Here is a 23,782-nt window from a genome sequence, read left to right as displayed (position 1 = left end):
CCCCGCGCGGTGCCGGCCGCCCGCCCCCGCTGCAGGAGCCGGGGGCGGGGCGGGGCCGGGCCGTCCGCGGCGCCTCCCCGCGGGAGCGGGCGGGGCTCCTCTCCTTTGCGCCATGATGAACAAATGACCTCGCGGGGAATGAAATTTAAGTTCCACCGGGGAGAGAGAGTTCTCTGCTTCGAGCCCGACCCCACCAAAGCCAAAGTGCTCTATGATGCCAAGGTGACCGGCCGCGCGCGCTCCTGCCTCCCCCTCCCGCGTCTGGCCGGGCGGGAGGGCGCGGGGCGGGGCCGGCGCGGGGCCCGCCCGCTCCCGTTGCGGCTCCCGCGCTCCCGTTACCGTCCCGCCGGGCGCTGCGCGCGCCCCCGGGCGGGAGGCGGCGAGGGAAGCGGCCCTGGGCCCGGCCGGGGAGGCGGCGGGGGGAGGAGGCTCCGCCGGCGGCTGCACTTGTTGCGGAAAACGGGCGCCGGCCCGGGAGGGGGAAGCGGGCGGGGAGGCCGCGGGGCGGAGGCCGCCACGGGACGGGGAGACGGAGCGAGGCGGTGCCGTCCCCGGCGGGCCTGTCCTCCCTCCCTTATTGCTCCCTGTGGGCGGCTCAGGCCCGTCCCCCGGTGGGGCTCGGCTCTCTCCCCGCCCCACGGGAGTCCAGGGGTGCGGGGTGCGCGTAGCGGCTGTTGGCGAACCTCGGGCCTGCCCCGCCGGGGAGTGAGGGATGCGGCCCGCGCTCCCGGGGCCTGCCCGTCGCGGCAGGTAGACGGCGGAGCCGCCGGGCGCCTCGGGAGGTGTCGGACGAGCTTCCCGCCTTCCCTTCTGTGCTGAGCACCTGCAAAGTAATTCTCAAGTCTTATTGCCACCCCTGCAGTTTTGTAGCGTAGCTGGGTTTATTTCCCCTCACGCTTTCCCACGCGTACCGCCTGCCCTTCTGCGTTTCAGAAAGGTTTAAGTGATAACCGCTGGTGCAGGAGAGCGTGCGGAAATAGGATGGTGTGCAGGGCTATAGGCATTGCGCTAAGAAGCGACTGCCTCAATTAGGACCTTACTTAAGGCCTCACTATTGCCTTAAGAGTAATGATAGACCTTTATGTAAATACAATGTTGTTTTAAGGTATCAATTTAGAGTACACAAGATTAGTTTTCAATCCTAAATCGTCTGTGTCCAACTTGGAAACAGAGTTCTGGGTGGTTTTTTACAAAGGAGGCTAAAAAAGGAAGTGTTGTAACTGGATTCTTGATGAAATTCGTACTTTTTGCAGCAGGTTTGCTAGTTGTGCCTGTGTGTGTTTCTCAAACACCTTTGATTAGGACTGCCACTGTCCTGTAATATTTTGGGCTGCCCTTTTGTTTGTACACCTGCGTCCTAACAACCTGGCAGCTGTAGTTGCTACCCCTATAAACCTCTAACCTGAGTACCAAAATGCATAGTACCTTTTCTTCTTTGCTGTCGAGTACCCTAAACAGCATAACTGTCTGTGAATTCATCAATAGTTCTTAAATTTTAGACTCCCAAATTAAAACATCACTGTAGCCTAAGTACTGATATATGATCTATTGAAATCCACTCAAGTGCAGGCACCACATCTTTTTCTTCTGAGGTGCAGGCCCTTTCAGACTGGCCATTGAACATTCCTGAAAACAGAAGAAAACAAAGGTTGAGATATTCCCAAAGCCTGTTAATGTTTTGTGACTGAGAGTCTGTGGTGTTCAACAGAGCATTATTTCTGAGGTTTATATATAGAGGACTGTGTTTCCTGCTTAGAGGGTTTGGAGAGACAGCACAGGGGAGAAAAGCATTAGTATCCCCAGTCTGCATATCCATACTGTGCTGCTGCACTATTTGATGTCTCCCTTTGTCTGTCTTGAGAGCATGGGGCATTTGAAGATAGGACAAAGGTAGTGAGCAGTCTGCAATGTTAAGAGGATTCAACAAGAAAGCTAGGTTTTCTGAAAATTTAATATAATCCTTCTGTTCATGTCAATGTTAACTGGCAGAATAACAAGTCTATTTAATTTTCTTTTCTTTCTTTCTTTGTGCTTAAACATTCTAAATACCCAAAGGTTTATTTTCAAGCTTTTTAACATGTACTATTCAATATTTGTTTCAGATTGTTGACATTGTTGTTGGAAAAGATGAGAAAGGCAGAAAGATTCCAGAATATCTGATCCATTTTAACGGTTGGAACAGAAGGTAAGAACCTATGGGTTTGGTTTCAGTTCTTCCATTTCTTCTATTTTATTCTGCAAAGACAGGCTTTGCACAGAATATGAAAGGACCAATGTTTGTAGGAGTATTTTTTGTTTTTGTGGATGCCTTTAATATACTTGCCCATGTTGATGTTGGTTTGTATCCATAAATTTCAGTATATCAGTTCGATAGTTTAAACCTTATGGGTTTGCCACAGATGTCTGTGGCATATATTTATGGCATCTAAATTTCCATTAATAAATGTTTATGCCTTGTTAAATCATGCTCTGCATTGTTTAATTATCAAGGCCAGCACATGAGTGCAGTGTTTTGACTGTGATGGTGTCAGTGCTAGAAAATGCAGTTGTGGGTTAAGTCAAAGTTTGAGGCATTTTAAATGGAAACGTGAGAGCTGAAGCCATGCAAACAGAGAAGAGTGCAAACCTTGTGATCCAGATGTTGCTTCTGAATGACATTAAATTAATCCTTTGTAGATTTAAAGAATATTAATTCATTGGTAATCATGAGTGGCATATATTCATACTCAATCTTATTTTCTTTTGACATGTCCTTAGCTGGGATAGATGGGCAGCTGAAGATCATGTTCTTCGGGATACTGACGAAAACCGCAGATTACAGCGTAAATTGGCACGGAAGGCTGTGGCTCGCATGTAAGAAATCCTTTTAGGCTCAAAATAAATGAGATTCATTTTCACACAGACACATCCAGGTGCCTACAACTGAGCGTGGCATCTGAGCTCATGCTGTAGGTGGTAGACACATATATAATACAGCCAGTGCATTCTAGAGAGCTACTCTGTGCTAGAGACCTGCCAATTGTTATTAACACTTTAAAAAACTAATAGCTCAATAACTGTTATTATTAACTATTGCTGTAAAATTCCTGTGTATTGGATCTGCATCTTCCAAAGAAATGTGCTTGCAAAATACTTCAGGAAAACTTAAGTATTTTTGAGCCAAAGGGCAATTGATACTGGTTGGCCATGGCTTGAGGATCTACTTGAGAACATGAGGTAATATACAGACATTAGGGTATCCACTCTCAAATACGCATTGTCCAAATGATTTCAACATCAGTTAATGACAATAATTCAAACATAGGTTTCCTGTGCATTTGCATGTAATTGAATTAGCTAGGATAAATGAATGAAATAATATTACTCAAATGTCAGTGAACCATTTTATGTTCTGTAGGAGAAGAAAGGGAAGAAAGAAGAGACGTTGCAGGTTGCCTGGTGTTGACTCTGTGTTAAAAAGCCTTCCTGCTGAAGAAAATGATGAGAGTAGTGAAAACTGTGAGCTTATTTTCATTCTTTGGTAACTGGTGGGATGCCTTGACCTGGGTTGGAGAAGTGCATGGTGTTACTTGCCATGAGGGTGTCATGGTCCTATCTGAGATATATATACTTCTTATATATATGAAGAATGAAAACTATGTTTTATGCTAAGCATCTGTTAAGTTGGAATATCTTTTTTCTTCTTGTATTCCAGGGGCTTCTCCTTGCATTTGTTCTACTCTACTATTCTAATCAGCAATTTCAGAGCTTAATGCTGTTTTTTAGCGTAGTATTAATAGGTGTGAGAAGCTCTCAGTTTTCTTTGTTTGATGTTAGGAAACACAACATTTCCCTGCTAGTGTTAGTGTATTTTTGAGGGCAATAAGATTATTTTTTCCCCAGTCTACCTCACACTAATGTCTGTTTCTTGTCAGCTGACTAGCTGATTTTACTTGCAAGCCAGATCTTTAATTTCCTGCATTTTCCTTTGTGACTAGAAAGCCAGCAGGAACATTGGCTGGCACTTAACTGATGTTCTGGGAGCTGTTGCTGCACAGATTCATGTCTTTTGATTGAATGATTAATAATCCCCTGTGCAGAACTAAAGCCCAATAAAAATGTGGGTGCTCAGGAATGTAGGGAGCTTTTAAAAGTGACTGTTTTTCAATTAGAGAGGATGCATGAATACTTCCTATAAACTCATCTTACACTTCTAAAATATTTGTAGTGGGCTGTAAATAATGCATGTTTAATTCAATTAGAATTATTCATCCTCATTAAATATAACAGTCTAATTATGTTTTTTTAGTGGGTTGGGTGTTTTTTTTTTTTTTTTTTTTTTTTTTTTTTTTTTTTTTCTTTGAAAACATGATTTATCATAACCTCTGCAATGTAATACTAAATTTGTGAAATCTTTTATGCAGCTATAAGTAGTTCTTCTTCTGATGACAGTGATGAAGGAACAGATGAAGAAATAAAAAGTGAAGAAAGTGACATAGATGAGAGGACAGAAATGGTATTTTTGTGTTTCTTAATTCCTTAAGTTATTAGAATTCCTTAAACTCCTTAAGTTATTAGAATTTAAACATCTGTACTTGAAACTCTGGAAAAAGTGAAATAGATGAAATATAGGCCACAGCTGGTAATTTAGCTGGAATTAAAAGCATAATTTTGTTATTTCTGGTGTTTACTGTGGTTGAGGTTTTGAAAATTATACAATGTAATTTTTCTTATAGAACTGTATGATATAAGGCTAAAAATACACATTTGTTTCTTTTCCTCTCATTCTACACAAAAGGCTTCTATAGAGAAAATGTAGGATACTAGATTTTCCACTTTTGTGGGTGTTGTAAAAATTTACTTGTCTTTGCAGGTTGGACAAACCCTAATAGCAGCAGGATGTTTGTCTTGTATTTTACTGTGAGACAGGCACGTCAATCCTGGTCTTAAGTTAAAATGTGGAGAGGATTGTTTTCAAGAAAGAAAAACATTTATTTTTCTACCATAAACAGTTGATCTGAAGATGTGTAGAATTTAACTACTACAGTATGTGTGATCTGAAACAGCAACACCTAACAAATTTCTGGGGTTTTTTTAGTTAAATACTTAAGAGAACACTAAATTAAAAAAAAAAAAGTTTAAAAAATGAATTTGCCGATGCTTTCAAGAGCAGTAATGTTAAATAGTTTACATTAAGACTATTATCTACTGCTGAAGGTCTTTTTTCACGACCAATGTAATGTTTTCTTTCACTGATCTGTTGCAGAAAGAAGAACAAGACACTCACGCAAAAAGGGACATGGAAGAAAGAGCAATAAGCATAGAAATTCCTGAAGTCTTGAAAAAGAAGCTCGAGGAAGACTGCTACTATATTAATAGAAGAAAAAGGGTATAAAATAAAAGTTGCGACTCAAATGTGCATGGGGATGTGAGGAGAATGTCAAATGTAGTTTTTGTTTATACAGCTCCTGGAGGTTTTTAACTTCACCTTTTTAACTTCCTGTTGAGCTCAGATTGGGCAAGGAAGAGTACAAGGAGTGTAGAGAGTAGAGTTCTCCATAGCTGTAACAGTGGCTTGTCATATTTAGGTGTAGTGTTGGTACCTATTGTACTTTAGAATGCAGATTGCTTTTGAATGCTGGAAATGCAGCAGATCCGTTAATCTGACCATGTTTCTTGTTTCTCCTGATGTTAATAAAAAATGCAGTTTAAGGTTTGAAATTACACAGTCCTGAATGCACTAGACATTTAATAAATTCGTTGGTACATTACAAGTTCCTATTCTAACTTGGTATTCCTACTTACTGTTTTTATAAGATACTAATTTGTTGTTTCTTTTTCAGCTAGTGAAGCTTCCTTGCCAGACAAATATAATAACCATCCTGGAGTCATATGTAAAACACTTTGCAATCAATGCTGCTTTTTCAGCCAATGAAAGGTCTCGGCACCATCAGATGACTCCACATGCTAATATGAATCTTCATTATGTGCCACCAGAGAAGAAGTAAGTGATCTTTAGTCCACTGCTATTGTCACAAGAAGAATAACCTTGCATTCTGTGTTCTGTTTTATGGCTGTTCACTTTTGTGAGCTCATGCCGTAATGTATATCTATTTACAGGGCTGAAAGTATTTGACAGATAACTATAGTAGAGTAACACTGATAATTTGTTTATCAGTGAGAGAGTCTCTATACTCTGAAAAGTTATTCTGCAAAAGTATTGATATCCTGTTTTATCAGTAAGTTCTTATAAATATCAGGATCCATTTGGAAGAATGTGTTGCTGTTGTCAGTGTGAAGGATTTCATATCTGATACAAGAACACCCTGCTTAGGTAAACTTGAACAGGTTCAAGTTTTAAAAGAGGATAAAAAATTAATACAAACACAAAGAATTCCAAGTGCAAGTCATTTGTTTAAATGGACATATGATCTTAAATCCTAGAGTCAGTATGTAGGGAAACTGTAGTAACGCAAATCCTGATTCATTGAAATTGATGATGTCTTAGTCTGTTTTTTCAGTTTAGCTATGCGTTCTACTGTGCTACAAATGCATTAACCATGCGTGTTTACAGTGTGGTGGGTTTTGATTATTTTGGGGATTTTTGATATTCGATGAGATTGCTTCTAAGTACAATGGGGTGAAATCTTGGTATTTTATCAAAGAAAAATCCTCACTTGTGTTAGTGTTCTATTTCAGTGGTGTATAATTATGCTATTCCTTGCAATATTTTAGCCTATGTGTCTTGTTTTTTGTTGATATCATTCATTCTTCGACAGATTGACACTTCTCCTTTTTTGTAGTGTAATTTCCCAAGCAAAAGGTTGGATGAAATATCAGAAATATGAACAGAAGGCTTTTACACACATGAATTTTGTAGGTTTATGTTTAAGTAACTTTCTCAAAAGAAACAGTGCTTTAGTAAAAAAAATGCGTATAGATTCAGTGATCAGTAAGTAGGAGAGATTCAGCTGACATCTTCATTGTATTTCCCTTACTGCTCTAACACTGAAGGTTATTGACTGCCTTGGATTTATGGAATTTCTGCACATGATGGTCCCTTGACTCAGTTCATGTCTAGTAGTTTAAGTAGGTGGCATGAAATACTGGAGGTTTGGAATTTCTAACATGGATCATTTTGGCAGAATCAAATTCTGCTACCATACACATACGTGCACTTGAAACATGAGAGGGGAATACCTTCACAAAGGTGAGAGGTGTTGCAGGTGTGCTGCACTCTGTGTTGTTGGTTCTACTTGTAAAAAAATAGGTCATGTAGTCATTACCTAACGTTGGAAGTCTGTTACACAGACCTGAAACTGAAATTCCTGGTATCCTCCAAATGTAGTGCTCTGATTACCAGAGCAGACCATTGGAAACTGCTCTCCGATGGAAATCTCTGATGAATCTGGTTTTGTTGTTTCACTGGATATCTCCTGAGCAATATAGGCTATAGGTCAAATTCTGCTTATGCCTTTTAGACTGAGATTCCGCCTGTTGACTACTTACTTGTTCTGGCAGATCGCTCTTTTTTTCCACGTAGTGAACTTGGAAAACCAAAATAATGTTTACCTGAAAAACATCTGACTAACTTTATTTACTTCACAGTAGATGTTGTTAGTTTAGTGAATAGTAATACAACAGAACAGTTGTGTGATTTTGTTTGAGGTTATGAAGCAGACCTTTTTAAAAAATTGTGTTTCTGAAGTTAACAAGAGCAATCATCTTTTTAAGTGTGTTTTTAATCATTTATCATTACTCAGTGATTGAATCAGCATATTGTAGTTATGATGTTAATGGACTGTATTAAGGAGCAATTTTGTGCAGCTATGCTGAAAAATTTTGCCATGCAACTTTGAAATTCCTAATTTTTTTCCCCTGTAGTGTCGAGCTATGTAAAGAGATGGTGGATGGGCTGAGAATAACCTTTGACTTCACACTTCCCTTAATTTTGCTCTATCCTTATGAACAAGCTCAATTTAAGAAGGTGACTTCATCAAAATTCTTTCTTCCTATCAAAGAAAACTCAACAAATACTAACAGGTAGGTCAGATATAAAAAGTTTAATACTGCTTATCTCGAAAGGTAGGAGAATGTGGTATTCATGGTTTTTAACTTTAATTTGAAGATAAATATACTTCTGGAAAATAGTATTTAATAGGCCCCTCACTTTAATAGTTATTGGGTGGAGACTGTCTTACCTGAATAAGCATTCAGTAAGATCTGTGAAACTAGAATTTCTTTAGTGGGTAGAGCCCTGACCTCTTCAATTCTGTAAAGCTGCCTTAATTTCCTAGAAATCAGGAGGAACTTTCCCCCAGCCCTCCTCTGCTGAACCCGCCCACGCCGCAGTCGACGGACAGCCAGCCCACCACGGGGGAGCCGGCCACGCCCAAGAGGCGCAAAGCCGAGCCCGAAATCCTGCAGTCGCTCAGGCGCTCGACGCGCCACAGCTCCAACTGCGACAGGTTATCGGAGAGCAGCGCGTCCCCGCAGCCCAAACGGCGGCACCTCGACACCCCGGCCTCCATGCCAAAGCTCTTCCTGCACCTGGAGAAAAGTAGGTTTTTCTCTCTGCCTTGGTGAGTTAAACAAAGTATAAAGCTCAGGTTTTTGTTTTTTTTTTTTTAATGCTGCATGGACTGTGAATAGAATGATAGAAGTGGGAAGTCATTACTTTTTGTATTGATTCTTTAGCTCGGAGGCCTTATTACCAAAGAGTGAAATACAAAGCAGTATTCTCACTACTTAGGCATATTTTTCCACAGAATGCAACAAGCTGCTTTTCTGAGAGTCTATTTTAGCACAGCCTTTATTGAATTTCAGTGTTTAAGACTTGAAACATTTTAGCAGCAGGCCTTAGATGCATTTAATGGCTTATAGTTCCAAGTGGTAGTTTACAAGTAGTAAAATTTTTCTTACTTCTTTTGTTTTGTTTTTCCTTTTGTTTTGAAGAAACCCCTGTCCACAGCGGGTCGTCTTCACCTATAACTTTGACTCCTAGCAAAGAAGGGAGCACGGTGTTTACTGGCTTTGAAGGTAGAAGAAACAATGAATTGAACGAGGTAACAGATTTTGATGTTACTGTCCTAGATTCAATGATTAAAAGTTTTGTGGACTTCAGAGTAGGGCTATGTAAGAAAAGATTTTGTTGGTATTACATATTTCATATTTGAATTTGAGGTTCTGTACAGACTAAATTATTGATGATGTTATGAAGTTTTCATAACCAGTATTTTCATATTTTATGTGTAGGTTTTGTCCTGGAAATTGATGCCAGAGAATTATCCACCAAGTGATCAACCACCACCTCCCTCGTATATCTATGGATCTCAACATTTGCTGAGGATGTTTGGTAAACTGATGCAAAATTCTCCGCTCAATCAAAGTTGCTTTTTTTTTTTCCACTGCTGATATCTGTATGATTTTTGTTTGCTTTATTACTTTTTTTTTTTATTCTTGGAGGAATGTACATTTTAATCTCTTTGGAACTTTTATGCTATTCATATATTTGGTTATCTTTTATTGGCACTGTAAGCCTTCATTTAAGAAACACAAAGCTGTGTTACTTCCTGTACACTATCAAACATCATTAAACCCAGCAGCATTCACTTTATCAGCATGTTTGTATTTGGTGAGGCTTTGAATGATTGAAAGTAGCTTGCAAGGAAAAGTGGAGTCTGTGGTGAGAAGGAATTTTTATATTCTTTTCTGTATAGAATATATATAGAAGATATACGTTCTGGATAAAAATAATTTGAAGTTGCATTTATGAAAAGAGGTATAAACATTATTTCTTTTATTCACAGTAAAACTACCAGAAATACTGGGGAAGATGTGTTTTCCTGAGAAAAACCTAAAGGCTTTAGTAAAACACTTTGAGATGTTTCTGAGGTAAAGTGACCCAATGTACCACTGCAGTGTTTCTATTGTTATATAGATCTAAATGTGCTGAAATGGCAAAGGGGCTTTAAAATAAGATACTCATTACAAGATTAGGATAAAATTCATATACCATTTTAACAACAGCAATTTGGGTAAAGATAAATATAAGATTTTTTTAATTCTTTAATTCCAATTGAAGGGAACCTGAATTTTCTACTTTGAATTTTGATAAACACATTGATATGGTGTAGTCTGAAAGTTTGTCGATATATATAGAATAACAAGTCTGATTTGGTTACGTAGCATGTTTTATGAAGAAATGCAAAGTCTGCATTGGTATTTTTTAGAGTATGATCTTGAGAGTTTTGATGATGTGTCAATATTAGCAGGGAAGAAGCTTATGCTTTAAAGCGTGTTTTTAATTATGGTGGTTTCTTAATAGAAATGTCTGTCTTAACTGAGATTTGAACAGAAAGATTTCTCTGTGATGGAGTGCTGTGGTTGTAGAGATACACAACTCTCTGACCACACTAGCTAGGTCATACCTGCACCATGATCAGATTGGTTTGTCAGGTACTGTAATTAGTATTTCTGTATGACATTGAGGGTGTGGTTAGATGTCTAGTGTTGGCACTGTGTGGTGCAGTGTCAGTACACTGGAAAATAAAATTGCCAAGGAAAACTTCCAGGAGAAGGTGTCATAGATGGTAATGGAACAGATACGGAAATTGTAATGCAAATTTGGTCAGTGACTTAAGTAGCCACTTACAGAAAGGTAATGTAGTATTACACCAGCATTAAAAAAACCTTGCATTAGAGATCAGAGTGATGAAAGCTTTAAAATGCTTTTACTTTAATTGCTTATTGAAAATAGAAGATGTTTCCACAATACGCAGTATTTTTCTGGGAGCAGTTAGTTGTCAAGTTTTACTGATTCCATTTTGCATCTCTTTTGTCAGATCCTTGTTGGCATTCAAAACACCTTTAAATTAAACAGGACAGAATGAGAGCTTATTGTTGGAAGACTGTTCTTGCTTGAAGTGAATATTTCTTAGGCAGCTTAACTTGGTGTGGATCAGATCAGTTTTTATCAGACCATTGCCTGTTCAGATTCTTCTGTGTTGATCAGGGCAGATCACTGTTTTTTAGTGTCTTTGATACCGTGCTTTCATTTCCATTCTGTGGATAAGCTTTTGTGGAATAGAATAGACAAAAGGCGAAACATGTCCCCTACACCCCATACAATAAAGGTTGCTTATTGGGAAATGGTTGCTTAAGGGAACTGAAATTTCTAGTGATACTACCTGTATGTGTTTTACCCTTCCATCTGAGCATCTCATTGAAATGTGTAGTCATCTATAAATAGAAATAAAAATAAATCATGTTTCCATGCCAGCATTTTTAGGGGATATAAAACTGTGCTTTTGAAGTAAATCTCTCAATAGCTCCCCCTTTCCATGCTTTGTGTTCTCCAAATACACAACCTGCATTCCTTTTAGAAAACAATTAACCAGCAGTGCTTCAGTTCTTAAGGCCAGGCCTAAACCAAAACGAGCCCCACAAGGCAAGCATAATGTGGATATCACATATCTGCAACAATAAAATATTTGAAGGTTATTTTTTTTAAGTATTTTCTTTTTTGACAGTGTCAAGAAAGCTTTAAAGTTACTGCTGTAGGAAGCATTTGGTCTTAGGTAACTTTGTACTAAATACTTTTCATAGTCTGCTTTCCTTGTCAGCTATGCTACTGGGCAACAGAAACCAGTGCAAATAACTGGATTTTTTTTTTCTCAGCATGTTTTCATATGGTGCTGTGAAAAGTTTTTCATTTGGATATTTATTTCTTTGTGCTGCTTGTCGTTGAAAGTGGTCAAACAAAATTTAAAAAATTACATTTTCTGGACACTTGTTCATGCTTGATTTTTATCACAGAAATAGTTCTGCATTATCTATTTCTAATCACAAGAAAACTTGAGTTTGAGGTTACATCTTGTAGTGATGCCTGGAAAATAGAATAGATGTTCCTAACAGCATTAGAGTGAATATAAAGCAAACCTCTACTTGAAAGCTTTCAGGTACACACTATGGCAAAAATTGCACATGGTATAGTAGTTCTACAATTTTTATAAGGTTAGTCAATTAGTATACTTATCATATACTGTCCAGTTAAAAGGTTAGTTGGTTACGTAATAATCCCTGGCGTCCTGCCCCACTGAAAGCAGTCCAGAGGTTTCTTTTGCCCCACTTTTTAATGTCTGATCCAGATTTTGGTTGGGAAACAGAATGCCTGTTTAGTTGGTTCTCTTCTTGGAATAAGACTAAACAATACTTAGAAATGTGTTTATAAGGTTAGCTTATCGTTTCTAAATGTAGCGAAGAAAGATAGGAAAAATACTAGAAACTACAGCCACGCTTTAGCAATCTAAAAAGCTACAAATACATGAAAAATACAAAAATCTAAAAATCTTGGGAATCAGTACTAGTTCTTCGATTTTCACATTCTGTTTTTTCAGGAGTGAAAGGATTAATGGATATTTATTATGAATATTTTATATCAGTTCTCGTCTGGCTTAACTTTTGAACAGTAAGAACTTCCCTACAAGGTCTGTATGCATAGGTAATAGCAGCCACTTTACTTAGGACTGCTTAATTTTTTTGTTTTGTTTTTAGTGAACTGCTCTTGAGTGAGAAGCTGAAGTATTCTTCTTTATTTCTCTAATAGCAGACAAAAGACTAATGTGTCTGCTTGCATTAATAAAACTACTCCTGAATCTTCTTTGATGTCTAGGTAGAGTAGTCCAAGCATAAGTAGTTTATGTATTCTTATATTCATGCAGTACACAACTGATTTAGTTCTTGCATAGATACTGATTAAATTTTGAATTATGATTTTGTGGCTAAAATTTACAGTTTACCATTTGTACTATTAATCTTCTGTGAGCTGAGAAACTGAGACTTATGTAATGTAATACTTTTTCTGGAAGCTCGTTGTCTTGAGTTTACTTAGGATATGATAGATGCCTTAAATTAGCTTTGAGATGCTACATGGATAATATTTTCCAGTCATGCTCTCAGACTGCTGCTAGACAAGATTTTTCTCAATTTCCCAGACAACATATATTTTTAAGGAATGTTTGAAATATATCTTTTTGACTTTCTTGTTAAGTAGAAACTCTACCCTCTGTGCTTAGTCCAGCTTTCTACAAGTGTGCAAAATGAAAATTTCTTCATGGAGAACATGAAAGCTGATTTCTCAGTAATAGAATTTGCAGAAGAAAATCAGTTTCTCAAATTAAGTACAAAACTCTGCATCTTAAATTATTTATTTCTGAAATAATTCATAGTACTTGCAATCTAAAAGAGACTCACTAGTTGGTTTCACTAGTGAAAGACCCCTGATTAAATCTTCTTGCCTGTTAATAGCTTTAGAGTAAGAGGAAGTACTAGCTTTAAACTAATTCCATTATTTCGGCCACTTTTGAAATAAAATGCTGCATAAGCTCTATTTTACAATTTCCTGGCATTGTAAGGTGCCTAACATGCCTCCAAAGGTTGACTCAGTGCTGAGAAATGACTGGCACGAAGGTGCCCAATTCTGGTTTGCTGTTTCCATTCATTTGCACACAGCCTTGGCTTGGAAAACTGTTTTGGAATCAGAGGCCTCCTCCCAGGTCTGTTGATCAATAGGAGCTACTTAAAAGTTAGGAGGATACAGTATATCTGTTTTTACAAGAGCAAGACCCATCCTTACTCAGGTAATTTCAGAGAGTGTCATTTGCATTTTGGGAAAAGAGGCAAAATGCAGTGGTACAGAAAGGCATAGACAGATATTTTGACTTCGATGAAATGTAAAAGGATGAATAAGTGATGTAGTATTTCTAAGATATTGCTTCTAATATTTCTATTAGTTTTTTTTCAGATGAGACCGATCTATTATTTCAGATTATTGAGAGCTAACGGTCAAATATTTTAGTTTTGTTAGAAACCCACAGGTATTTCAAACTCAGGTTTCCTTTAAGCTTAGATATCTTTCCTTTTTTTTTTTTTTTTTTTTTTTCCTGATGCTCTAAAATCTGCTTGTATCTGTTGTGCCACTCTGCTTCATGGGTAGAAAAATATTTTGATACTGTTGTGTTTTTCTGAGAAGGAAGCCAAATCAGAATGTGACCAACTTAGAGGACTGTGATAATAAAATGTGTATACACAAAGATGACAAGTTGTTTCAAGTAACCTTAAGAAATAGATCTCTGGTGCTGACAGCACATTTTGAGTGTAGTAGTTTTATTTATATATAACTGCAGTGGTGAATTATCACCACTAGTCTGTGCTAGTGTACAATTATGAGAAGCTATTTGTGTCTGAGGATGAAAATATTGAGCATTGCATATGGTGAATGGATGAGAAGACATCTTTAGTTAAGCAGAGTTGCTTTTGATAGAGTTCCTGCTCATTGTGAGTCATTGTGACTTCAGTTGCAAAAGGACAAGTAATTAAAAATCACATTCTGAAAGGTGGAAAAGAATGCAATTGTGCTAGTGCTTCTTACATTGTATTATTAACTGATTAATATTGTTGAATTATACTGGGTTTTTTTCTCTTAATTTTTGGATTAACCAGTTACTTGGTTATGACACACTAGAAAACTTCATGGAATTGGAACCTAAGTGTGAGAAAATCAAGTTTCTGAGCATAAATGGAGATGTGGATTTAGAGTGCACAAACATGTAAAGCAACATTTTTTCCCAGGTTTTGAAACACTTTGAACTGGAGGAAATCTCTTTGCACAGTGCCGTATTTTAGGGCATTACTACCATTTTTTGGGGGGTTGCTGTATTCATTGATTGGGTAGAAAGGTAATTGCCATTTTGGGCCCTCTCAAACTTTTGGCACCTTTAGGTTGAATGCTTCTTAATGAGTACCTGGTATTGTGCAGGTTTTTACTTTCAGTGGGCTTTGCTGGTTGCTTGGTCTGCAGAATGTGCTTGTTGGTGCTTATTGTCCTTGACTAAAGTTTTGTTTTGTAAAACTGTCCCTGAAACGCACCATGTGGATTGCTTCTCTTCCTTCTGCTTTCCAAATCATCAGGTACCTGGGAGTTTGAATTGAGCATATTGCTACTCAGTAGCTGAGGTTTGGATCATGTAACTTAATTGAGAGGTTGCCCCAGCACTTGTGTTATGGTAGCTGTTTTAGAAGGCAGCACTAGGCCGGTACTGGCCTGGCCACAAGTGGGTCTTCATCCTCAAGACAAATCAAGGACTCCTGTATTGAGCTCTTGTAGGACTGTTTTCCCAAAAGATCTTTGGGAAAATTTCATTCTCACTCACTCAGTCTGATTCTTGGAAATGTTATGATGGTAACTTGGCATTTTCAGGGTTCTTCACACTTCCTTTTAAAAGGCCAAGGAATATGATCTCAGTTTCTATATATCAATGAGTGACAAGAGTCCAGTCAATGAAACAGGCCTGTTTACTCCTTTAGCATGATTCTTTAGACATTGGGTATTAGAATAAACATCTGAAACTTCAGTTCACTTCTTCAGTTGACTGCAGTGGGGTTATGATGGACTTTGTCTTCTTTTGCCCTGAACAGCTTTCCAGATGGAAGACAGGCCTATAAATTGGAGAGGGGTGAGGGTCAGATGATGGCAGTATGTAATTTTTGTGAACCTAAAGCCTTTTAGTTTTCAAATCCTTCATTTGAGTAGTAGTGTCAGAGATGCGTTAACTTCTTAATCTGCAAATGACATTTCTTTTGATGAGGTGACTCATAGAGTTAGGACTCATAATGGTCTTCTAGCAAATTTAGGTAGATCATCACAGTAGCCTTTCAAACAGCATCTAGATCAGGTCACTGATCTCATCAGAGCGTCTGCTTAGCTTTTAAAACTCTGTAGCAGAAGTGTGTAAAGTCACCTTCCTGGAAACTTTTCCTTTGTACTTTGTCTTCTTATACCTTAATGGCTGAGGATGCCCTTCTGAAAAATAAGGTTTTATTTTCATTGTCATTTTCATCTTTCTAGGCTGTCCCTAAATTTATTCATGTGATGGTAGCTGATGTTTAGAAGAATTTTTTTTTTCTTCATTCAGAGACTTCTGGTAATAAGTTGTGTTGGTGGTGTCAAGACAAGGCCCACCAGAGGATGCTCTTAAAACTCAAACTGATTCAGTGACTCTTTCTGAGGTATATTCATGACATGTCAAATGGCCTTCTAATGTGGATAGTGATAATTCAGTGCTTCTTTTTGGTAGATCTGCTTGGATAAGTCAGTCAGATGGTAGTGTATTTGTGACGCTATTGCTTGCTTAAAAATATCCACACTTGAAGAACAGAACATAGCTTGAAGAATTTCTAAGTTGCCTAACTTAATCTTTTTCTCTTATCTCCATCTCCTCTAGACCTTTCTGAAGTGTTGCCCTTCTAGGAACCTGTGAAAGTAGCTGCATTGTACCATGTTACCTCAGTGCTCTAAGCATGAGAGTGTAAAGCATGAGTTTGTTTTTGAGTACGTTCATGATGAAAAATGCATGCAGCCTCAATTCAGTGTAGACCGTGCGTCCCAGAACTTGGTTGCTCATCAGCAGTCTCACTGTGTATATGTATGCATATCAGCTCCATAAAAATTATAAAAATGAAAAAGGCAATAATGCAGCAGAATGACTGAATTGATCAGATTTGTAAGTTAAAAATAATGAAACAATTTCTGAACAGCTTGATAGCAATGTGCTTTCTGATCTATTGCTGAACATTGGCTCTGCCTGCTAATTACAGCTCCCTCTGTCTTTAAATCTTAGCTCATGACATGCAGGTAACAGTGTAATTGATCTTGGTGCTGTTTTAGCTTGTCCAGGAGCAAAGCAGTAGTGAAATATCTGGTAGGCAAAAGTCTTAGGAGACTGCTGATATTTCTGTGCAAGCATTCTGCACTGTGATGTCTTTTGAATAGAAAGTAGCTTCAGAAGGGGCCCTGCTCTCAGTGTACAGGTGTGGCAGGGATTGGGACAGACGCTGGCCGTGTTCCTTTGTTACAGTGCAGGTCACAGGGTCCTAAAGAGCGACTCACCCCTCTGAGCCCGGGAGCGCAGGATCGTGAGAGCACTGACCGAGCGGCGCAGGGACGCGTTCTGGGCTGGATGTCCCAAGAGTGGTTATTCAGAAACACACACAGGAATAGCCAAGGGGTACAGGGATGCAGAAATAGGTTCAGGGACGAGAACGGAGGGTCTTGAGAGCACAGGGTTATAAACGAGACAAATGGAGGGGATCTGAGGGTCGAGGGCCAGTTGAGATAGGGGAAAGTAGTGCAGAAGGGTAAATAGGAACCAGGAGGAACCAACAGGGTAATAGGGATGGGGTACTGGCAAGACGGAGCCAGTGGGGTTCAAGGGAAGGAAGAACATTCTAGGAGGGGTGCATATATGGTACACGAGGGCTGAACAGAGTGACATAAACTTAACAAACCAAGAGAACAATGAAACCTAAGAGATATTAACTTGTGGCTGCAAAGACCCATGGGGGGAAGGTTTTCCTCACCCTAATCTATAGGAGTGTTTCTGCCCGGTTGCATCAGTCCCTTCAGGGTTGAGGCATAATTATCCTACTGCCAGGCCCCTGGGCCTCCACCTTCCTTCAGTTGTTTTCTCCTACTTTTCTGCATAAAGTAATTTGTGTTTGCAAGCTCTGGGGTATTTAGCTTTTCACAACTGTTACATAAAGAACAGGGAGATGTATATTTGACTATTTAAGTGTGTATTCTGCCTGTTCTTTTGAGCTCTAGCTGTTGCATAGAATCTCAGCTAAAATTTCTCATCTATACCAGTTGTCACTGTAGCATGCACCAAACTGGCATGTATGACTGATGATTTAAGCAAAAGTCAGGAAATTTGGAAGAGAAAGTGAGCCTGTTTGTCATTACTTGCTGTTAAAATTCTTGGGTCAGATACCCAAGTGCCCTCGGAAGGTTATTTTAAAGCATGACCCTTGTATGATATCCTTAGTACAGTGTTTTACTGAATGTTACCCAAAGACACTAAGATTTTCATCAGCCTCTGTAATTTTTTAATGTCTTGGAGTCATTAGTGTGTGTTAATGAAGAACTATTAATTTAATACTGCTTGTGGCTCATCTTAACCATATACAATCTAAGTACATTCAAAATTAAGGTTAAGTCTGTTAAGTTTTAGGCTTTTCCACACGTGCTTCATACCACCCCCTCATCCTAGAAAGTAATTTGTAGCTTACTAAAGTCAGAGGTCATAGCAGTTGATGACTTGGGTATTTTATTAGCTTCTAAATTGCTGTAATTTCAGTATTCTTTTTTAATGGTTGGGAACATTTAACATCAGAAACCATTTAGGCCCCTCTATATACTGTTAATTACAAAGCTGCTGTGAAGTAAGGAAGTAGAGAAGGACTTGACAATGTGCCTTCTAAATTAATGGTTGCACCATGAAGGATTGATTTCTTCTAAAAAAGTTTTTATTTCTCACTGCTTTTTCTAGCATTAGTAGGATGTAACTAGTTATTCCTTCAGTTTAGCACTTGTTTGGTGCCTGTGTTCAAGTGCAGGGATTGAGGGTGTGTGGGAAAAATCAACCCTTTTTCATTTATCTGTAATTTTGTATTGTCACCATTTTCTGTGAGCTCTGAGCGATTCATATATTTCTTATTAAATTTGAAGTGCCTTATTTAGAGGCTCTTGCCAGTATTCCTTGATGCTTTGGCTCTCTTTAGATCAAAGGACATGCCTAGTTCAGACATTATAGCAGTGAGTGAGATTGGAGAAGGCCTTTAGTTTTTATGGCATTCATCTGAACATTTTCTTAATTTGGACTTTCTATGTCCAAAGTATTTGGCTATGCAAAACTGATATTTTCAGCTTCCAATGGTGAAGTCATCATTAAATAGTATTTGCAGACCATCGTGCAGAAATAGGAAATTAAGGAACTGAACTTGCGAAGGATGTGTTTTGTCATTGAAACCCATATTTAAATCAGGTACTCCTGAAAGATGGAGACCCTAAATGCACAGGCACATGAAACAAATGAAAAATCATAGCTTTACTTGTCTTAAAAGATACAGTTTGACTTAATGGCTCCTGGCTATTTGTATAAGATACTGACACAGAGATAACTGAAAATACTGGTTTGGATATAAGTGAAAATAGTGTGCTGAGCAGGTAACTTACAGAAGTTGCAAAAAGATCTCTTAATTTTTTTTCCTTCTGTGCTATTTCTTTGAATTCTTTTTCTGAGCGTAGCTTTAACTTTTGGATTTTTTAATTTTGTTTTGTTACTGACCTTGAGGATTTTTTTTAATGCTTGTTGGATTTCTGAATGATACGGGAAGGCTGTTTCTCACTATGTGAAACTTGTAAAAAATAGGGCAAATCCTTTGTACTCCAAATTTCAGAGCAATAATTCTTAATTCCCAGGCTGTGTTTTTGCTGAGCTTAAAAATTAATTTGAAAATAGCTTTTCTCTTAAATGTTTCATATTCTGTTCTTTTTTGTGTGTGTGTGCTTTCTTCTCAGGTTTTTAGCAGAATACCATGATGATTTCTTCCCAGAATCTGCTTATGTAGCTGCATGTGAAGCCTACTACAGTACTAAAAATCCTCGGGCAATCTACTGAAGCTATTAATAAGGATTAAATCCTACTATACATAGCCCATGACAATGCTATTCTGCTACACGGCTCCAAGATGAAAAAGGAATTAAAACAACTTCTGGAGTTGAAGACATTGGAAAACATCTTTGTGATGGTCGGATTACTTAGGAGTGGAGAACTACTTTTCAGAGATATGTATAGAGAGTGGTGGGAGTCACTTAGAGGATTGGTCATAAATCTGACTCCAGATGAATGAAGAAGCCTTGTTCTGACTTTACTGCACAGGACTACACAGAGTAAAAAAAAGCAAAGGAGACAAAAGCAGATGCATTGGCAACAGGACATTTTCATGAAGAAAAATCACCATGCTATGTTTCATTGTAACTCAGCCTCTCCTGCGTGAGAAATAAGACTTGACTAAACAGTTACATGAAGAGAATTTGTAACTGGTATTTTATGGATTGTTTTCCTCACAAATTACATTTCATTTGTGGAACTGTCATGATAGAAAGGATTGCTTAATGTAAAAGTGGCTTTGCTGTTTGGCTAGTGTGACATCTGCCTCAAAAATGGCTTTGTTGCTTGAATGAAAGATGTGTTGCTGGCTTTGCATTTTGCAAAGGTTTACATAGACCTTTCATGGTAAAGCTGACAAGGTCCCAAGTAGACCATACACTGCCAGGTATTCGGCATTCACCTGGCAATAAATGATTTCCAGAGCCATTATGAAAGAACTGATTTTCTACAAGTAAATGGGAAAGTCAGTGAAGGCATTGCAGTTTAATTGGCAAACACTTCTTTTCTTTAATAAAGTTCACAGTGGCTGCTGTGTGGATGTGTGATTTTGACTATCTAAAACATCTTGTTTGTGCTTAATTAGTATTTTTGAGGGTGTTAAGTGTGCGTATAATGAGAGGTGGGAGCACTGATGACATATGGAGAGGAGCCCTTTCTGTATCGTTGGGTTTTCTTCTGCAGACTTGAAGGATGTCTCTTTAGACTGTTTTAGACACTTCGGCTCTGGAAATAGAAGTTCCTGCAACTATGACAACACATTCAGTAGAAATTAATTGAAACATAATTCTTGTCATTGAAACCACATGCAGGACTTAGGACACTGGCCTTCGAAATCCTCGGCTGTATCAAGATACACACAGATGCACTGAGAAAAATAGGACTCTGGTTTACAGACTGTGTTAATCACTTTGTAATCCTTCTTGGTTCAGAAAACTTCCACTTGTAATGCAGAACTCGAGTTTCCTCACATATTTGCAGAAACTAGTAATTTGGAGGCATCATCTTTTAAGCATAAATGGCAAGCTTAGGCTAAGAGACCAAAAGAAATATAAAATCTGTTGTTGATATTCATTGTCACTTTTCAGAGTTCTGGGGTGCACTCAAGCTTTTGAACTCAAAAGATAAGGATTACTCAGGTTGTAGTAATTTAGATTCTCCTTTTTCTAAAAGCTTCTATGAAGAGTCTGTTGAACACAGTTGTTAAACTAGTGTTTGGCATGGATGCATGCAGATTTGGTGATTGTTAAATCTAAAAATTACTGTTTAGCAGCACTATTTTTTAAACATGCTTCTCTTGTACCAAGAAAACCCCATATTTGTAAGCTTTCATCATTCTCAAATGACAGAAGCTTTGAATCTCTAGCAGAATCCATGTGCATCAAAATTTTACCAACATGTTGCGATCTAGGTTTAAATGCTGTTTCTCTAAAAGACAAGTCAACGAAATATGAACAAACTGTCTAACATGAGATGAGTCTAGGGATGCTGCCTGAAACTTCAACATTAATCCTTTCTGTTGTAAGAATGCTCATGTATAATAGGACAGATCTGGTTTTATTCTATCTTTTGCATATGTGAGTGTAAGACAAGTTACTAACAGAGTTTAAACCCAATTGTGTGAGTGTTTTAACTTGAAACGGAAATTTCTGCATCAAGGGCTCAGGAGTACTGTTGGTATTGCCTTGTAGAGGTGCTCAAAAGATGTGAAGGGGGAAAATTCTGAAGGTCAAGTTACAGTGTAGTCTTCATGTGAACAGAATTTTTCATAAAATTTGCTTGAGGCTACTGTTGGATATAATACTGCAAATGTTCTTACTCTCATAACAAGCAAAAACCTTTCTCCAAAGTTGCACCTCTTCGTGCTTCTTGACACTTCTAATTGATATAACTTTCATATTTGAATATATATTTGAATTTTAAAAGTTTAGGTTTATATTCAATTACAGTAATATGCAACTTTGACATCCCCTTTACTGTCACTCATCATTTATGGAATTCAAAATTTTATACCTGATTTTGAAAAAGTGTTTTTAAGCTGCAGCAGTGGGAGACAGTTGCAAAATCTTGAAATAGATTGTTCAAGAGGGGCAGTTTTTACTAGTCTTCAAATATATAGAGACCAGAGTGGGCCCCAAAATTCACTTGCAATGTAATGTTCAAGGGTTCTTGTGGCTAGGGAAGCTTATCAGTGTAGCCATACAGCCTGTGTGAACCTGAAGGAACTTTTTGAATGTCCTTGACTGATCAGATACTTGATGGGATCCACATCCTTCTGAGGTGGTGAAAGTTGCACTTAACTGTTTGTCATAATTTAGTTGCTCTTTGTAGAGTTACTCATACCATGTTTTCTAACCTGATTGAGTCAAAATGGCATGGATTAGCTGGAGGAATAGGAGGCCCTGACTGAAGCAAGCTGCGGGAGCCTTCAGAGGAGCAAGTCTGCCAGCAGACTTCAGAGACAGTCCCCTGCAGCAGAGCAGAGCTGAGGTGAGGAAGCAGCCGAATGGGCAGTGATAGTTTATACCAGCATACCTGTTTGTAGAAGTCACCTGTGCTCTCTTTCCAAGGGAGGGCAGTTTTGTTTGTGTATTTTGGGAAATTATCCCAGTACACTGGTAAGTCTCTATGCTGAAGGCGAGTCCTCTACTTCCCTTCAAGAGTGGGATGCTCCCATAGTGGGGGTGTTTTGGGTGTTGGATATGACTGTTCTTGGGAAAAGGAAGAGGAGCATAGTTGCAGCTTATTTGTAGAAGCAGGTGATGCACCTGATGGGTGGGAAGAGACCTGCCACCTGTGTCCCCACCTGTGTGCTGGACTCATTTCAGTACCTGCTCTGATTTTGGCACAGGAAGGTCCCTGAGGAACTTTACATGGTGCTACAGGACTGTGAAACTGACCTCATGTTAAGTGTTTTACATAGACAGTAAAGTTTACCAAAGAAGAATAAACAATGTAACTTTAATATTATTCAGTTCCTGGTTTTAAACTTGGTTCTGTACATATCATCCTTCAAGAAAGAAAGAAGAATACCATAAAACATACTGTTCTTTAAAGTGCACTGTCTAGAATTGCCATGCTGCCTTTCATTTTGCTATTGTATTTTTCAAGCTCCTTTTTCAAAGCTCAGGCTTTTGTGGACGGTCCTTTTCTCACTGAGATGATGAATGCAAATGGGACCAAGTGCTAATTAAGAATATGTTTCATGTCCCATTCTGAAAGCAAGCTTATGCACGTGTTAAGTTTCCCTTGGCACTTGGTGCGTGCTAACAGCAAATGTGTCGTCACGCATTACATCAGGCATGTTTGATGGGAACTCGTCAAACACAAGTGTAGGATAACCTTGCTCTGGATTATGCTGAGAGAAGTGTCTGCAGTCAAGGAGGAAATAAAAAGCTGATTGGAAATAAAAAGCTGTTACTACTTTTCATGTTTATATCATCAAAAGTGTTATCAACACATTTGGGAAGAATGCCGAGGAGATTGTTATTGGAGTTAAAATGTATATGTGTATATTAAGTCCTTCATTTTGTGAAAATGATACATTTTCTCCACTGCCATCTTTAGCACATCTTCCAAAAATATGTATACTGGGGTGGAAATAAGCTGCTCAAGGCGGGGGGAAGGAAGGAACATCTATTGTCCTTTGCCAAGTCTCAAGTCAAGCTTTTATTGTGGTTGTTGGCTCTAGGAAAGCACAATGCTGGCAGCTGTTGGACAGAGAGATTTGTCTTAACTTTGGGCTGGGGCATGCCTGATCACTTTTAACTTCTTGACCAATAACAGAGGCAGAAAGCAAGATTGCGCTTTAGAGCACGCAAAGGCTAGACTAAATTCAAGAATAAAATACCAAATGGCCACAGCCCAGGTGTGCTTTGGCTAAATGTGTTCTGTTTTTGTCCTGTGTACTATAGAATCTGTGATGGCCCTTAATCACATGAACAACTCAAGATACCGGTTTCATTTTATGCCTTAATACATCTCAGTGTCTTGAGGTTCCCAGGGACAATAGTTCT

The 23,782-nt window shown here is 38.6% G+C and overlaps 1 protein-coding gene across 2 annotated transcripts; it reads left to right on the top strand.

The window, feature by feature from the left end:
* Positions 1 to 49: 49 nt before the first annotated feature.
* Positions 50 to 20,277, top strand: MSL3 (MSL complex subunit 3). Of its 2 annotated transcripts, XM_083855106.1 has the most exons (13): positions 50 to 222; positions 2,103 to 2,185; positions 2,758 to 2,853; positions 3,398 to 3,498; positions 4,404 to 4,495; positions 5,246 to 5,368; positions 5,823 to 5,983; positions 7,864 to 8,022; positions 8,277 to 8,539; positions 8,935 to 9,044; positions 9,235 to 9,334; positions 9,789 to 9,873; positions 19,397 to 20,277. In XM_083855106.1, exons 1-13 carry the CDS (start codon positions 124 to 126, stop codon positions 19,494 to 19,496), a joined length of 1,572 nt encoding a protein of 523 aa, XP_083711232.1. In that variant the 5' UTR covers positions 50 to 123; the 3' UTR covers positions 19,497 to 20,277. The 2 variants fall into 2 exon arrangements, with proteins under 2 accessions (XP_083711232.1, XP_083711233.1); XM_083855107.1 differs by lacking the exon at positions 9,789 to 9,873.
* Positions 20,278 to 23,782: the final 3,505 nt, after the last annotated feature.

Source organism: Zosterops lateralis (genome assembly GCF_965231275.1).
Source record: "Zosterops lateralis genome assembly, chromosome: 2".
NCBI classification, from domain to species: Eukaryota; Metazoa; Chordata; class Aves; order Passeriformes; family Zosteropidae; genus Zosterops; species Zosterops lateralis.
The sequence above is the reverse complement of the archived record's forward strand: the minus strand, read 5'-3'. Positions and strand labels throughout refer to the sequence as shown.

Coding starts and splice junctions, on each gene's coding strand:
- MSL3 (XM_083855106.1), top strand. CDS start 124: ATGACCTCGCGGGGAATGAAATTTAAGTTCCACCGGGGAGAGAGAGTT. Junction 8,023..8,276: donor AACTCAACAAATACTAACAG/GTAGGTCAGATA, acceptor TTAATTTCCTAG/AAATCAGGAGGAACTTTCCC. Junction 9,045..9,234: donor GAAACAATGAATTGAACGAG/GTAACAGATTTT, acceptor TTTTATGTGTAG/GTTTTGTCCTGGAAATTGAT.